Source organism: Budorcas taxicolor, chromosome X (genome assembly GCF_023091745.1).
Source record: "Budorcas taxicolor isolate Tak-1 chromosome X, Takin1.1, whole genome shotgun sequence".
Lineage (NCBI taxonomy): Eukaryota > Metazoa > Chordata > Mammalia > Artiodactyla > Bovidae > Budorcas > Budorcas taxicolor.
The window spans coordinates 81,558,763-81,576,648 of record NC_068935.1 but is presented as its reverse complement, the minus strand read 5'-3'; the positions used below and the strand labels follow the sequence as shown (position 1 = coordinate 81,576,648).

Below are 17,886 nucleotides of genomic sequence, written 5' to 3'. Positions count from 1 at the left end.
TCCAGCAGATGTTGGCAATTTGATCTCTGGTTCCTCTGCCTTTTCTAAAACCAGCTTGAACATCTGGAAGTTCACGGTTCATGTTTTGCTGAAGCCTGGCTTGGAGAATTTTAAGCATTACTTTGCTAGCATGTGAAATGAGTGCAATTGTGCAGTAGTTTGAGCATTCTTTGGCATTGCCTTTCTTTGGGATTGGACTGAAAACTGACCTTTTCCAGTCCTGTGGCCACTGCTGAGTTTTCAAAATTTGCTGGTATATTGAGTGCAGCATTTTCACAGCGTCATCTTTCAGGATTTGAAACAGCTCAACTGGTATTCCATCACCTCCACTAGCTTTGTTTGTAGTGATGCTTCCTAAGGTCCACTTGACTTCACATTCCAGGATGTCTGGCTCTAGGTGAGTGATCACACCATCGTGATTATCTTGGTCGTGAAGATCTTTTTTGTAGAGTTCTTCTGTGTATTCTTAACATCTCTTCTTAATATCTTCTGCTTCTGTTAGGTCCATACCATTTCTGTCCTTTATTGTGCCTGTCTTTGCATGAAATGTTCCCTTGGTATCTCTAATTTTCTTGAAGAGATCTCTAATTTTTCCCATTCTATTGTTTTCCTCTATTTCTTTGCATTGATCGCTGAAGAAGGCTTTCTTATCTCTCCTTGCTATTCTTTGGAACTCTGCATTCAAATGGGTATATCTTTCCTTTTATCCTTTGCTTTTCGCTTCCCTTCTTTACACAGCTATTTGTAAGGCCTCCCCAGACAGCCATTTTGCTTTTTTGCATTTCTTTTCCAGGGGGATGGTCTTGATTCCTGTCTACTGTACAATGTCCTGAACCTCCATCCATAGTTCATCAGGCACTCTGTCTATCAGATCTAGGCACTCTGTCTATCAGATCTAGGCCCTTAAATCTATTTCTCACTTCCACTGTATAGTCTTAAGGGATTTGATTTAGGTCATACCTGAATGGTCTAGTGGTTTTCTCCACTTTTTCAATGTCAGTCTGTATTTGGCAATAAGGAGTTCATGATCCAAGCCATAGGCAGCTCCTGGTCTTGTTTTTGCTGACTGTTTAGAGCTTTCCATTTTTGGCTGCAAAGAATATAATCAATCTGATTTCAGTGTTGACCGTCTGGTGATGTCCATGTGTAGAGTCTTCTCTTGCATTGTTGGAAGAGGATGTTTGCTATGACCAGTGCGTTCTCTTGGCAGAACTCTATTAGCCTTTGCCCTGCTTCATTCTTTATTCTAAGGCCAAATTTGCCTGTTACTCCAGGTGTTTATTGACTTCCTACTTTTGCATTCCAATCCCCTGTAATAAAAAGGACATCTTTTTTTGGGTGTTAGTCTAGAAGGTCTTATAGGTCTTCATAGAACTATTCAACTTCAGCTTCTTCAGCATTGCTGGTTGGGGCATAGACTTGAATTGCTGTCATATTGAATGGTTTGCCTTGGAAATGAGCAGAGATCATTCTGTCGTTTTTGAGATTGCATCTAAGTACTGCATTTTGGAGTCTTTTTACTATGATGGCTACTCCATTTCTTCTAAGGGATTCCTGCCCACAGTAGTAGATATAATGGTCATCTGAGTTAAATTCACCCATTCCAGTCCATTTTAGTTCACTGATTCCTAAAATGTCGATGTTCACTCTTGTCATCACCTGTTTGACCACTTCCAATTTGTCTTGATTCATGGACCTGACATTCCAGGTTCCTATGCAATATTGCTCTTTACAGCGTCGAACCCTGCTTCCATCACCAGTCCCTTTCACAACTGGGTATTGTTTTTGCTTTGGCTCCATCCCTTTATTCTTTCTGAAATTATTTCTCCACTGATCTCCAGTAGCATATTGGGCACCTGCTGACCTGGGGAGTTCATCTTTCAGTGTCCTCTCTTTTTGCCTTTTCATACTGTTCATGGTGTTCTCAAGGCAAGAATACTGAAGTGGTTTGCCATTCCCTTCTCCAGTGGACCACATTCTGTCAGACCTCTCCACCATGACCCAGCCATTGGCATGGCTTAGTTTCATTGAGTTAGACAAGGCTGTGATCCACGTGATCAGATTGGCTAGTTGTCTGTGATTGTAATTTCTGTCTGCCCTCTGATCCCCTCTCTCAGTGCCTACTGTCTTAACTTGGGTTTCTCATACCTTGGACGTGGGGTCTCTCTTTACGGCTGCTCAAGCAAAGTGCAGCATATATAGCAAAGGTTGCATATAGTTCCATTGTATATTACAATTATTTTTAAGTAGATAAACTAAGATTTTTATTTGGAGTTTCAATATCAGACTCTCAATAACTAATAAATGAATATACAGAGAAGTAGAAGGATATAGTAGATCTGAAAAGCACTGTGAACCAGTTCACACAACAGTAGGATACAAATTCTATTCACGTTCCCATAGACTGTAGACTCAGAGACACTGGAACATATCCAGGGACATAAAGTGCAAAATTTTCATGATCTAAAGGTATTGAAATTATACAGAATCTGTTCTCTTGTGCTCAATTAGTTGTGGCTCACTCTTTGCAACCCTATGGACTCTCCAGGCTCTTCTGTCCATGGAATTTTCCAGGCAAGAGTACTGGAGTGGGTTGCCATTTTCACTCACTGTGGGATTATGTTAGAAATCAATATCAAAAGATATTTGAAAATAACCCACATTTTTCAAGTGCATTGTGACGTTTACCAGGAGAGATTACTTAGACTTAGCCATCAAAAGCTTCAATAAGGTTAGACTGAAAAAAAACAGAGAGGGTGATTACTGAGAAGAAATGCTTAGTTGTCTTTAACTTCATTTGAACCAGTTTTGTTAGCTTGTGACAGCTGTCATATCACATTCATTTTTTAAAAACTTACCAAAATTGGTGAATTTTTGTGTAGCCATTTTTAATATTGAAGATGGGAGGGAAAAAGCAACATTTTTGGCATATCATGCTTTATTATTTCAAGAAGAGTAAAAACGCAACTGAAACACAAAAAGATTTGTACAGTATATGGAGAAAGTGCTGTGACGGATAGAACATGTCAAAAGTGCTTTGGGAAGTTTTGTGTGCTGGTTAATGCTCCATGGTTGCGTAGAACAGTTGAAGTTGATAGTGATCAAATCGATACATTAATTGTGATCAATCAAAGTTATATTATCAGGCAGGAAATCACCGACCTACTCAAAATATACATATGAAGTATTGAAAATCATTTGCACCAGCTTGGTTATGTTAATTGATGTTTGAGTTCCACATAAGTTAAGCAGGAAAAAACCCCAAACTTCTTGACCATATTTTCACATGTGATTGTCTACTGAAACATAACGAAAACATTCCGTTTTAAAAAACAAATTGTGTTGGGCAATAAAAAGTTCCACACTGCTGGACAATATCCACAGAAGAGATCATGGGGCAAGTAGGTTGAACCACCACCAACCACACTAAAGGCTGGTCTTCATCCAAAGATGATGTGTACATGGTGGGATTGGAAGGGAGTCCTCTATTATGAGCTCCTTCTGGAAAACCAACAGATTACTTCCAACAAGTACTGCTCCCAGTGAGACCAACTGAAAGCAGCACTTGGCGAAGTGTCTGGAATTAGTCAACAGAAAATACATAGTCTTCCTCAGGATAACACAAGACCTCACGTTTCTTTGATGACCTGGCAAAAACATAATAGCTTGGCTGGGAAGTTCTGATTCATCCACTGTATTCACCAGACATTGCACCTTCAGATTTCCATTTATTTTGGTCTTTATAAAATTCTCTTAATGGAAAAAAAAATTTAATTCCCTAGAAGATTGTAAAAGGCACCTAGAATAGTTCTTTGCTCAAAAAGATAAAAAGTTTTGGGAAGATGGAATTACGTAGTTGCCTGAAAAATGACAGAAGGTAGTAGAACAGATGGTGAGTACATTGTTCAGTGAAGTTTTTGGTGAAGATGAAAAATGTGTCTTTTATTTTTACTTTAAAACTGAAGGAACTTTTTGGCCAACCAGATGGTTCTTTAGCGATATCCTCATTCCTCTTACAGCTGCATGGCATTCCATTATGACATACCATGCTTTATTCAACTAGTTCTCTGTTGATGGACATTTGGGTTATTCTCAGGTTTTGTTGCTGTTGTTGTTGTTTTTGTTTGTTTGTTGCTTTTACAGGTAGTATTGTAATGAGGAGCTTTGTGTATGTGTCTTTTTGTATATTTACTGCTTTAGACTCCTAAAAATGGTGAGCAATCCATATGTAAATTTGCTAGATATTGCCAGATTCATCTTCAGTAGGGCCTAGTACCATTTTGCCTTCCCACCAACAGTGAGTGCTCTTTCCCCTCAGCTTTACTTGCAGAGTGTGTTGTCAAACTTGGGTTTTTGCCAGTCTAATGGGTGGAGAATTTTCAAGTACTTTTAATAAAACTGTGATCAAAAAGTTGTTTTTTATAAGTTTTCTGAACAACTTCATTTTTTCAAAAATTTTATTGTACTGTCTTGTTTTTCATTTACCTGCAACCTTTTCACACTAAACATTAGACCCATTGGACCAAGAACCGTATGAGGAGGGATTGCTTCTCTTCTCTTAGGAACTTGAAGATTCTAGAGTTTCAGTCACAATAATCAAATTTGACATATGAATGTAAGAGTTTAAAAGTTTGCAATCTTGCAGTTCACTTTGGATATGTTATTTGTCCTGTGGTTGCCAACAATCTGGTAAAAGAAAAAAAAAGAGGATAAATAATGTGCTTTACTGTTTCTGTGTTCTTCCCAATTTTCTTTTAGATTTTACATAATGTTCCTTCTTAGCCAGCAGAGGCCACTAGAGCCCACTAAAGAGCAGAAGTGTAAAAGAATGACAGTGCTAAGATGTGATCACTGACAGGTCACTTTTTTTCAATAGTTCTGCAATCTTACTAGCTATGTCCTGTTAAGATTTCATGCTTGAAAGAAACTATTTGAGGCCAAGAAAATATCTATTGTTGTTGTTTTAGTTGCTAAGTCGTCTCTGATTCTTTTGTGGTCCCATGGACTGACCCCCTACCAGGTTCCTTTGTCCATGGGATTTCCCAGGCAAGAATACTGGAATGGGTTGCCATTTCCTTCTCCAGGGGATCTTCCTGACTGAGGAATCAAACCCGCGTCTCCTGCATTGGCAGACAGATTCTCTACCACTGTGCCACTAGGAAAGCCCGTAAAATATCTGCGCCATTTACTTTATAATATTTTTCATCATATTCCATCTCCTTCTTTAAAAGAAACAAGTATTTGAGAATTTTAATTCACTGTACTGTTCAGTGTTTGGTGAACTAACACCTTACTTTAAAAACTGTATAAAACCCTATAAAAAGATATAGTCCTGCTCACTGGGAAATGATGTCTTTGGGGAATCCTGCAGTTTATTACAAGCTTTAAATTTTTTTCCTAACTCTTCTCAGTTTGCAGGCCTTTCTGATATATCTATCTCACAAGACATCCCTGTGGAAGGAGAAATCACCATTCCTGTGAGATCGCGCATTCGGGAATTTGACAGCTCTACATTAAATGAGTCTGTTCAGAATACCATTGTAAGTTAGATGAGTTGAGAGAATTTCTGTTCAGTGTCATGGGCTAAATAACTAATAGCACTTTGTAAAATATTTTTGTTTGGTTCACTAATTTTCAGTGTATTTTATTTATTGAAATTTAAGATTCTCCCCTAGAGAATAATTTTTGGAAATCATTTTGGCTGTAATGGATATTAAGGAACTTAAAATGTTGACTTTTTTTTAAGGTGATAATTCTGTTTCTCTAGGTATAGTATAAGGAGAAAAAATTCAATACAAAGATAATTTTAAAAGAAAAATATTTATACAAAGATGTTTGTTACAGCAGTCTTTATAGTGGGGAAAAGTTGAACAGAAGAGTAATTGGCTAAGTAGATTATGTTACAACTATGCGGTAGAACGGTTAACAACCATTAAAAATCATGTTTTCAAATAACTATTAATGACATGAAGAAATTTTTAGGTGAAAAACTTAGGACAGAATTACCTCAACTATATTTTGAGAAGTTAAATAACTGTACCCTTCTTCAAATGTCTTGATTTTTAAAAATCTGACTTCTAGGATTCTTTTGCCAGAATGAATGGGAATGTTGAAAATTAATTGATTTTACATATTGTGAAGAGTGTGGTAGCTTAGGAGCAGGCCCTTTGGCTCTTGTGACCTTATCATGTTGAACTGAAAGTTAGATGCTGTGTTTTGCAGAACAGATTTTACTAGTGCTATTATTTTCATTACTTTATGTAGCATATTAAGAGGGCTATATTTCTCTTTTGCACAGTTTAAAAAATCAAAATCAACAGAACTGATGAATATAGTAAAAGTTAGATGTTGGCTTTAGGAGTTAAAGGAAAAGTTAATAGAAAAAGGAGTTAGTACAAAAACCCCACCTCTCTGGTTTGTTTGTATGGTGAAGGAGTTAGACTGGAGTTGGATTGAAATTAAAAAAAAAAATTGAGCAAATTCAAGGGGCTACTTGGTAGCCTTGGTCATTACAGTACAGCATATTGTTTTTATCTTTCAGATGCGTGATCTAAAAGCTGTTGGGAAAAAATTCATGCATGTTTTGTACCCAAGGAAAAGTAATACTCTTTTGAGAGATTGTAAGTATGTGTGGTTTTTGAGGCTTTGCTGTTTTTCATCATACCTTATCATAAGCATTTATAAGGCTTTGTGGTAATAAAACTGATATCATTTTGCAGGATGAAAAATATGTAAGTGAATATATTATAGAGGAATGTTTTGAAAAAAGTTAAAAATTGAGGATGGAATTTCAGAGATTGGAAGATTTTGCTTAATATATTGTCCTCATCAATAAATATAGACTGTATATTTTCACCTGCTGCAATAGACACTGCAAAAAATATTTCTGTAAATGGCAAACACATAGTGACTTTGTTCAGCCAAGAAACTTAATGAGCTCCAAGGGAAAGACAAAATGTTTAAATGTTACATTAGAGTAATAGCTAATACCCATTAAGGATTAACAAATTAATAGTACTTTATTGACATTTCTATTTTCAGAATAATCATTGTTGACTGCTTTAAGAATTCCAAAACAGTGTTTGCAGAAAATTATGCTGTTATTTAGAATTTATTCTCAAAATTGTTAGACTTTTAGTTTTTCTTTTCAAACATTCTTGGCTTTTCTTAGTACCCTTTATCAAAAAAAAAAGACTCAGTTGTTTGAGAATAGTAACAATGATGTTGGATATGAGTGTACCTTCTATTTTGGCAGCATTTCTGCTGTAACATAGGGATGTCAGATATGTGGCAAATGTGCCATCACTGTGTGGTGATTGGATGCAGTGTCAGAATGCTTTTTCAGCAAAGTACATTGTGGGTTGAAGCTGACAGATGATTTGCTGCTGCTGCTGCTGCTGCTGCTACTACTACTACTACTACTACTGCTGCTGCTGCTACTGCTGCTAAGTCGCTTCAGTCATGTCCAACTCTGTGCAACCCCATAGATGGCAGCCCACCAGGCTCCTCCATCCCTGGGATTCTCCAGGCAGGAACACTGGAGTGGGTAACCATTTCCTTCTCCAGTGCATGAAAGTGAAAAGTGAAAGTGAAGTCGCTCAGTCATGTCTGAATCTTTGCAACCCCATGGACTGCAGCCTACCAGGCTTCTCCATCCATGGGATTTTCCAGGCAAGAGCACTGGAGTGGGGTGCCATCGCCTTACAGCTGGTATATAGTGGAAAGAGCATGGACAAATCTGGGTTTTGAATAGTGATTCCATCACTAGCTGTGTGATTTTGGATAGTGATTCCATCACAAGCTGTGTGATCCTGGATAAGACAGGTAACTTTTCTGAGGCTGAAGTTTCTTCCGCACAAAAGCTGTCTTATCCAATGAGATGCCACTTCAGATCCATTAGGATGGCTCTTATCAAAGGAATGGAGAATAACAAATATTGGTAAGGATGTAGAGAAATTTGAACCTTTGTGCAGTGCTGGTGGGGATGTAAAATGGTACAGCCACTGTGAAAAAGAGCATGGTGGTTCCTTGGAAAATTAGGTAGAGAATTGCCACATGATTCAATACTTCCACTTCTGGGTATATACTCAAAAGACTAGAAAGCAGGAACTCAAAGAGATATTTGTATACCCATGTTCATAGCAGCAGATGAAAACAACTCAAAGGTCTGTTGGTGGATGGATGAGTAAATGCAGTATGTTATATACACCATGGTATGTACCATATGTGAATGGAATATTACTTATCCTTTAAAAAGAGTGAAATTCTGATACATGCTACAACATTGATGAACCTTGGAAGACTTTATGCTAAGTAAAATAAGCCTTACACAAAAGAATATATATTATTCTACTTAGGTTAGGTACCTAAAATAGTGAGATTTATAGAGACAGAAAGTAAAATGGTTGTCAGGGACTGAGGGGATATTGGGGAGTTATTGTTTAATAGGTTGGAGTTTCAGTTTGGGAGATGAACATTTTATTGTTTACCTAGTAAACATAGTCTATTAGAGTGTTAGGATTTTGATTTTTCTTTTTTACATCTTTTACAAACTTTCCACAGTGGTGTCAAAATTACTCTTTCAGGTAAAGTTATGTACAAGTGAAGTTAAAGTTAGAAGTAGTATGTACCTTTTTACATGTTGTTTGAGGAAGATAATTGTGCTTTAAGCTTTATGTTACTGAACTATTGGTGTATTAATCACTCAACAGCTATTGGTTGAGAACCACCATGCTTAGACCTGATATTGGCAGAGCATTTATAGTTTTCAAAAGTTTCAATGTTATTTGTTAATATTTAACCCTATGAAATTACCAATGTTGGGCTGTTTTCTCACTTTATAAGAACAACAGTTCTGTACTAGTTGAGTGTAGTAATTATGAAAGGGAAGCTGTGTTGTAGAGTAGAAAGGACTTTATAGTAAGAATCAGAAGATTCTGGTTTTGTTTCTAGGTTCTGGTCCTACCCCCACACTTAACTGTTTATATTAACTTGGGCACATCACTTCTTCTCAACTTCACTTTTCATATTTTTGAGATGAGCCTGATTATACTTGCCTTGTCTAACGTAGTCTCAGATTGGTGAAGTGACTTGGCTTTAGTCTTCTTTCCGACTGTGCAGGGTGGGGCATTTAAGTCTTCTGACTCCTTGCCTATTGGTCTTTGATGATAGCTTGCTGGAATGTGGCTTAGTAGGTGGTGTGTGTGTTAGTCGCTCAGCCGTGTCTGACTCTCTGCAACCCCATGGACTGTAGCCCACCAGACTTCTCTGTCCATGGGATTCTCCAGATAAGAATACTGGAGTGGATTGCCATTCCCTTCTCCAGAGGATCTTCCTGACCCAGGAATTGAACTCTGGTCTCCTGCATTGCAGGCAGATTCTTTACTGTAGTAGCTGAGGAGAGGGGTGATTAGTGTTGTATGAAATGAGCAAAATTTAAAGGATATATGAAGCATTCAGAATTGGGAAGCAGAGAAGGCCACTAGAGGGATAGGAGAGGTGGAAGGTTTGGGCAGACAGAGAAAGCCTTGATGTCTGAATGCCAAGATTGGCAGAATAAAAGACAGAAAATACTAAATGCCTGTGTCTTAACAATTTTCTGTCTTTTCTTTTCTTGTAGGGGATTTATGGGGCCCTTTGATCCTTTGTGTGACACTTGCATTGTAAGTGCTTATATTTCCTTTCTTTGTCATTTGAGATAGACTAAACTTTTTTCATGGAGTTTCAAAATTGAAGGGGATTTTTTTTTTGATACTCTGATTTTTATTAACAGTTACTTATGATTCATGGTATCAAAATGATTTATCAATCTTGTCCATAGAAGACTTTAACTTCAACTGCATTATTAATTTCTACTGCATTTCATTTTCAGAATTTTTCATTTTGGACTTCTTTGACAAATTATACTCCTTATGCATTTAAATCTAAAAAGTCAAGTAGCTTTCTAGATCAGTTCAAAGAGTGATGGAATTAAAGATATGAAAATTACACCCCCCCCATTTATCAGTGAGTTCTTACCCTGTTTTAGTCATTTCTATAGTCATTACTATGTTTTAGTCATTTCAGCATTTATTCACACTCATTTACCTCCCCCATCATTAAGCTAAGTGAATTAAGTATCTTAAAGTTTTAAGTACTAAACAATTAAAGTAGTATTTATTTGCAAACATAATTCTTTTAAAATTTTACTAAAAGTACAAGTGAGATTAAATTAGAAGTGATTGAGTTCAAAGCAAGATCATGTTTCACAAAGTGTTATATTTTCCATACTCATTGTATGTAAAGAGGAAGAGGACAGAAGAAGGAAAGCAAAAGTTCTGCTGGAGAGGGTAATATAACCACTGGTAGAGTAGAAAAAATACTACACTAGGATCCATTTCTGGTTTCTGATCCTAACTTTGCTATCAGCAGAGTGACTTTGGGTCTCTAAAAAAACTTTTAAATACCTTCTCTTATCCCCATAACAAGAAGTGAATATCATTCTCCTCTTTTGACAGACAAGCTCAGGTTCAAAGAGATTGAGGACTGAACTAAACATCACATAATCAATCAGTGGTAGACCTGGAATTCCACTTCAGGTTTCCTTGACTGCCCATTCTCTACCTCTGTGATTATTACACATCTCTTCCTACCTAACCTCTCTGGGTTTCCTTTTCCATATCTATAAAAATAGATGGTTGTGGGTCCTTTCCAGGCCTAACCTATTGTGATTGTAGATTCAAATTTCTTACTGGCTTCTCTAACCCTTTTTAAATGTAAAGTCAAGTGCATGGTAATTTAGGTAAAAACATGGAGTGCTCTATCTTATGCTTTTAATAACCATATCAAGGGACATAATCTAGTGCCTTGATGTAAGTGTTTATATTAAAAGCTCTGAGCATATCCTTTTTTAGTTTTGAAAGATTAGAGATTATGGAATTTAATCCTGCTTATTTGCAGAGAAGAAAATCGGAGTCCTAAGACATCAAGTGATTTGCTCTAGTTTACATATCTGGTGACAGAATTAGGATCAATATCTGAGTCTCCTGCCTTCCAGTCCAGTTAATCCTCTTTCTATCATACCATGCTGAAATAATAGGAGTTCCAGAGAACAAGTGATCAGGGCTAGCATTCATCTCATCAAATTGTCAGGACTTGGAATGGAGTATGCAGAACCATAGAATACAAAAGCCTGTGCTGGCAAATAGCATAGCAGCGCAAGACTTACGGTGTGATTTGTCTCTACTTTGTAATAAGAAGAGGTTGTTAAAAAAGAAGTTTTGAAGTGATGTTATTCTGTTACTGAAAAAAATGACACAGAGTACAAGTGTAAGTCCAAAATTCAAAACGGTTTATGTGTTAAATTCTTAATATTTAAGTGACTGTTCAATTACTCAGTTTCAAAGAAAGCCTTTTAGTGATAATTTGTATGCTTTGATTTTTAAAAGATCAACAACTAAACAGATAGGCTGTTTGCATTTTTAAATGCCAGAGCTATAACCTTAACCCAAGAATTACAAATTCAAATGTGTATATTCATGTATTGCAAATTGGTGACCAAAAGCCCTTGTGAAGGAATCTGCTGCTGTGTCACCTGCACCTGATTATTGCCATGTAGAAATGCAGACCCGGTGATAGAACCTCTTCTGATTTTTTAAGAAAATCCAGAAATACATATTTTTATGTGAAATCTCCCAATTTTAAAATAACATCAACTTGAATTTAAAACCTTTTAAAAGTATTATATGGACCAGCAACCTCATGTCCGTGAGTCACACTTAGCCCTTCAGTTTATATCCTCTGCTTAACCAAAAAAGGTCTTCAGTAATCCATTTAAACATTCCCACAAGATCAAAGGGAGCATCCCTTGTAGTCCTGAGGGATTTGGAATTTGAAATAAGGGAGCCTTGCCATATACTTGAGGCATTTTCCTTTTGTACACCCTATAAGAGATCTTCAGGTAAGATATAGAGCAGCACCCTCATTCAAAGTTTGAGAACCCGTACCTTAACTGCGTTGCTCTAAATAAGGTTAGGCAATTCTCATGCCATTTCCTTGTCACAGAATGCTTCAAAGAGGCTCTGTAGATAGCGAAAAAGATGGAGGGCCCCAGTTTGCAGAAGTGTTTGTCATTGTCTGGTTTGGTGCAGTTACCATCACCCTCAACTCAAAACTTCTTGGAGGAAACATGTGAGTATTATTTAAATGCATCCTTTTTCCATTTCCAGGTTGCATATCTTAGATTTTTTAAGGAAGTCTGGCTTGTTATATATTTTTCAAAAAGAAAAATCAAAATAAATGAGAGCAAAAAGAAAATTCTCTTAAAGACACTGAACAGAAATAACCTAGTTGAATTAAATTATGTTAAATTATCTGGGGTCCTTTGATAAGCTTCAGATGTTCTCTCTCCAGCCCCTGAAATGATGTGCAGAACATTTTGCGTTAGAAGATTACATTTGTTTTTGGGAACAGATGCCCCATAGCTTTCAACAAATGCTCAAATAGGTCTATAAACCAGAAAAGATTAAGAAACAAAATCTTAGTGGTTTAGTGGGAGAAAGAGGTCTCTAAGAATTAGAGTAGATCATGTAGGTCCTAAATGGCTGACTGTTAAGGCATTTAAGTAGAGAGGAGGAGAGTATGGTGAGAGAAAAACTAAGGCATATGTTTAATACAGAGGTCTGTCCTCATAAAATCAACATTAGGGCATAGGTAATATCTATCTGGAGGAAAGTAATGATCCACGATACATAGAAATCTGTATAATAAATTGTATCATGATATAGATCAACTATATTTATGATTTTTATGGATATATGTTGTTTTTTAGATCTTTTTTTCAGAGCCTTTGTGTGCTGGGATACTGTATACTTCCCCTGACAATGGCACTGCTGGTTTGCCGGCTGGTACTTTTGGCTGAGCCAGGACCAATAAACTTCATGGTCCGGCTTTTTGTGGTGATCATCATGTTTGCCTGGTCTATAGTAGGTAAGAATGTACTTATCTCTGTGGTAGCAGAGCAGACTGAAAATATGGGTTAGAGACAAAGACCAGATGAGCAGTGTAACTTATAAGTCACGTTAGTGATATGAGTCATGCTAATGTTATCCATAGAACCATCTGCTCTCAGTAGGGATCATGTCCATCTTATCTGAGTTGGCTATCTGGACTTCTGAGATGTGAAGTCACATCTTTCTTGTTTCTTCAATCTTTAAATAATGGATAGGGTTGGGAAAGGAGATTACACTAGACCTAGCTTAGTCCTGGCATATAGGAAGCACAGGTGACTTGAGAAATGACTTGAGCCTTTTCCAGACAAATTAGTCATGATAATATTTAACATTTACTGATTACTTATTGTAGGCCAGGCACTCTCAGAAGTACTTGATATATGTCATCTCATTTAACCCTCACAACAACTGTAATAAATAAAAATTGTGTTATTATTGGTCCCATGTTTATAGATGAGAAACAGACACAGGGAGGTTAAGCAACTTGCCCTAGGACACATAACTAGAGAATAGGGGAGTCAAGTGTGAAACCCAAGTAGATCACATACCTTTTTAGAACTGTACTATAGCACCACCCAGTATAGGTTGTTAAATATCATTACATAGTACTTTTCTGCTTCAGTAGAAAATTCTGCTAAAGATTAAGGAGAGCCTATAGCATTGGCAATGAATGCTATTTATTCATTATTTGTACATCCCTAAAATTCTCTTGAAATCCCACCTTAAACTGAAAGTGTTCACTAGCTTCTTTTTAATGGGATAGATAGGCTGCCTAATATTTTTGTGTGCAGTAACATCTCTTTGTTTTAGAAAATGGTTAAAAGCCAAGAAGTGATCCAAACTAAGGTTTGGGAATGCCAGAATTGCTTTCCCAAATACTATTTAAAAACTCCCTATGGAAGAACCCCTCATTCCCTCACTTAGAGTCTGATGATTTACTGTACATGTAGTTCTAAATAGCTTAGTTATCCAGTGTCCAGGCCCACAGGGGTTCAGCAAGTAGAATCTTCGGAGAGAGAGAGGTACCTGTAATTCAGCTAAAGTGTATTAAGCAAAAACTATGTGTCAGGCACTGTGCTAGGCATGGTGTCTATCCTCTGAGTTCACAGTCTAGGCATGTAAACACTTAAGGGCCATAAAGTGTTCCAGGTAGGCAATGGAAGTCTGTACCAGGTATAGTGGGGACACAGAAGAGGTAAGTGGGCAGTTCTACCTGGGGTGGTAGGATGCCAGATGGTTGTTGAGGAAAGATCTCCTTGAAGGACCATTATTGAATAAAAAGATGAGTAGGTATTTCCTGAATGGTCAAGAGGGTTGACATCAAAAGAGCTGATAGGGAGTTCTCTAGTGGTCCAGTGGTTAAGACTTCATGCTCCATATGCAGGGAGCTTGGGGTTTGATCCCTGGTCGAAGAACAAAATTCCACATGCCACAACTTAGAGCCTGCATAGTGTGACTAAAGAGCCCACATGCTACAGTGAAGATCCCACACGTGGCAATGAAGATCCAGTGTGCTGCAATTAAGACCTGGGACAGCCAGAGAAATAGATAAATAATAAAACAGTTGATAATAAGAACAATTACTCAAAAAATACAACAGTGTGAGACCATTTGCCATAGGAGCTTTGTAATCCTTTTTAGTACAGTTCAGTAGCTTCTCATAAAAGTGTAAGAAACCCCTTTTAGAAAGATTTCTATCTAAAATGGTAGGAAAGAAGCTTTCTATACTTGAACCAAGCAGCTCTCAGCTGCTGCCAAATGCAGTTTTAAGGTCACAAATATAACTGAACTTGTAGTATATAATTCTGTGTCCCAGACTATGCCAAGCACATTCAAGTTTAGTAAATGTTAATAGTTGTGACATTCGTATTAAATATTCCTTTTGTTTTGTTTTGTTTAGCTTCTACAGCTTTTCTTGCTGATAGCCAGCCTCCAAACCGCAAAGCCCTTGCTGTTTATCCTGTTTTCTTGTTTTATTTTGTCATCAGTTGGATGATTCTCACCTTCACTCCTCAGTAAATGGAAGTTAAAAACCAGGGAATTCAAAACTCACCTCAGAGATGCAGTTCACCATGAAGCTTTGCCTCTGGCCCTCTTTTGTCTATTTTGGAGTTACTTGGTAACTGGGTGTGTGAGGTGATTATAAAGGAGCCATAAAGCACCATCACCATTTATGTAAGGAACTAATGTTTGAAAAGCTGTCCTTTCCCTCTTAATGTTATTTCTTTAAAATATGTGTGCATAGTACACAAAATATAATGCCTCCTAAGGCATGATGGGATCACTGTGGTTCATTTGGGTGACAGCCAATGACTTGGAAAGCAACATGGATTCATTCTGCAAGTTGAATAGAGTTGGTAACTATATTTTCAGTTTTGAGAATACCAGTTCAGGTGCAGCTCTTAAACATATTGCCTTATGACTATTAGAATATTCTTCTCTTTTCATAAATAAGAAGGGATAGTCTGTCTATTTTATTTCTCTTAAGCTTAAAAAGACAATGACAGAGGTTGGGAAGGGGGTTCATAGATGTGGGAGGAGAAAACATGCACTAACCAAAATTCAGATTTTGATTAGAGACAATTCTGAACTTGTTGCTTAAAAAAAAAAGAACATCTAAAGCATAAGTTTTTTTAGTTTTTCTGTATAGTCACCTCTCTGCCGTGTTAAATAGCAGCTCAGTGACACTTTAATTTTCAGTCTTACTCCCAAGTTATGCATTTGCAAGCTAAGATATTAGCAGTGAACATGTAGTTTTTCTTCTACTGGAGCTCTTAGTGGACCAATGCTTGAACTTACCCAAGTAGAAGACCTCAGAAATTTAGATTGGTAGGTCCCTGATGCATATTATCATGTGGGCACTTTCTGTTCTGGGTAGAATGAGGCAGTTTGGTTACAACATAGCTCTAAGGAATTTCTTACTGTTCTGTGTAGTCTGGCCTCTAACTAGAAAGTAAAGCTGAATCAGAAGGCTACACTCAGCCATATGAACATGGAGAGATTTAGTGTTCTGATGGCTGATTGACAGAACAGCTAGATGCTTAAAGCATTACATAGGATGAGTTGAGTTTACAGCTGCCACCTTTTCTACTAATGGGCTTAGCAGTTTTTTGATTAGGTGTGTTTTTCGGGTTGGGAAATAGCAGTTTATTTTCTTGGTTTTAGACTTTATTTGTAAAACCAGTTAGATTTCTTTCAGACAGCTACTTTTTTGCACATGTGCACCTACTTGTATTCTGAGCTGTTTATGCACCCAAGTCTGAAGGGAGCAGAGTGTCTGAGACAGGCTGATTCTGAGCTAACTGGGGCTCCTTTAAGGTAATATGAACTGCTGCCTTCTGTAAATTGCACAGTGAAGAACTCTTAATAGACAAAGATTAGGAGTCAGGCAGAAAACATTCATTGTAAATATACAGTTACTTATAAAGATAGCAATTTCTTATTCCACATTTTTTCTTTATCATGGAATTTAAATATTTATTCATTTGTATTTGAAGATGGCCTACACATAGATATGTAATTGTAAAAGCATATTTTCCCCATCCCTAGATTAACCAAGACCAAGTGAACAGTACTAGGACAAATGAGTCCTTGGAATGATATTCAATTACAGAGCATTGCAAAGTTGGCTCTCTATATCCCAGTCTTGTCCAGATATTTTGGTTATGTATTTGTTTCAATTTCCCTTTACAATTTCAAAATAAATCCTGTTAGGACAAAGCCAATATTTCATCCTTGAATTGATAAATATTTATATTTTGAAATATTTTGAAACTGGTTCTAAGTTTGAAATTGGTCCTAACTTGTCATCTGTTTCCACTGTCTGAAATTTTCTAACTTCTCATGAAACACACTCTTCCAAAGTTGTTTTGTAATCTGTCCCATTGATTATAATGTAAAATTAAAGAAATAATCATGCTTCTTAAAAGGGAATTAAATATTTACTGAATTTTACTCAGGCTAAATATTTGATCAGAAATTCCTAAGGCCACAGCTTTGGTGGGGGTCTGTGTGTGGTTGGGGGTAGAGGGAGGGTATTACACATATTGGGTGTTAAGGTAACTTGTTCTGTTTTAATCTGTTGGTTTTGGGTGACTTAGGGAATAGTTTTATTTGAAATTATCTTTCTGAAAATGAGTGGTCAGTTTGAGGGTATAAATAAATATTAATATATGCAAAAAAAAGTGCATTGCTTTCTGTCTCAGAAGACCTGAATATCTGAAAGTTGTAACCCTCAAAACAACTTTCCCTGATTTGCTGCAGAGGCACATGGATAATTATAGAGAGCAAGACCAGAAGGGAAAAGGACTCAAACAAAGGAAACTCTGTTCCAAGAGTTGGAAGGTTTCATGTTTTAGATGAAATTCAAGCGTGTAAGCATCATTGCCTAATGTGGTGCATTACTGCCATTGTGGTTTATCACTTGCTGCTCCTACTTCTGAGATTGACTGGTTGTCATATTCTTTTAGCAATAGGAAAGATGAACACTGGATTTAATTGCTGTTCAGATTAGAAAAAAACTCAATTGATGCAAATATCTTTATGCAGCAGTGTTAAAATTCAGTCACTAATTGTCAGATCTTTTGCCTTTTGCCTCTTAAGTGACTTATTGCATGAGTTGAGTTGTATCTTTTTGTTGTGTTGGGGATTTTCTTTTGGGCAAGGTGAGGGGAATCACAGGGCATGGTAAACATTTTACCGTATTTGTTTTTTTATAAAGTGTTCCCCAAAAAGTGATTAGAAGGCTAGTAAGCATATATTTGAAAGTTTAACAGTGTACACCACATAATCTAAGCACTTACTGTGTTTGGACTTCTTGTTTATTCCTGGAGATGAAAATGAAAATCTCCCATCATTTCAGATTCTTGGTTAACATCAAGTCATTGAAATTTACCTA

At 36.9% G+C, this 17,886-nt stretch overlaps 1 protein-coding gene across 2 annotated transcripts in view; it reads left to right on the top strand.

Annotated features, from left to right (window-relative positions):
• YIPF6 (Yip1 domain family member 6) overlaps window positions 1-15,606 on the top strand; it is a 28,373-nt gene extending 12,767 nt beyond the window's left edge. Inside the window, exons 2-7 of one of the 2 annotated variants that reach the window (XM_052663388.1) lie at window positions 5,412-5,540; window positions 6,542-6,620; window positions 9,620-9,662; window positions 12,043-12,168; window positions 12,809-12,966; window positions 14,890-15,606. In XM_052663388.1, the coding sequence (XP_052519348.1) occupies window positions 5,412-5,540; window positions 6,542-6,620; window positions 9,620-9,662; window positions 12,043-12,168; window positions 12,809-12,966; window positions 14,890-15,008 (654 nt within the window). In that variant the 3' untranslated portion in view covers window positions 15,009-15,606. The remainder of the gene's footprint in view (window positions 1-5,411; window positions 5,541-6,541; window positions 6,621-9,619; window positions 9,663-12,042; window positions 12,169-12,808; window positions 12,967-14,889) is intronic. The other variant, XM_052663389.1, reaches the window with a different exon arrangement.
• Window positions 15,607-17,886: the final 2,280 nt, after the last annotated feature.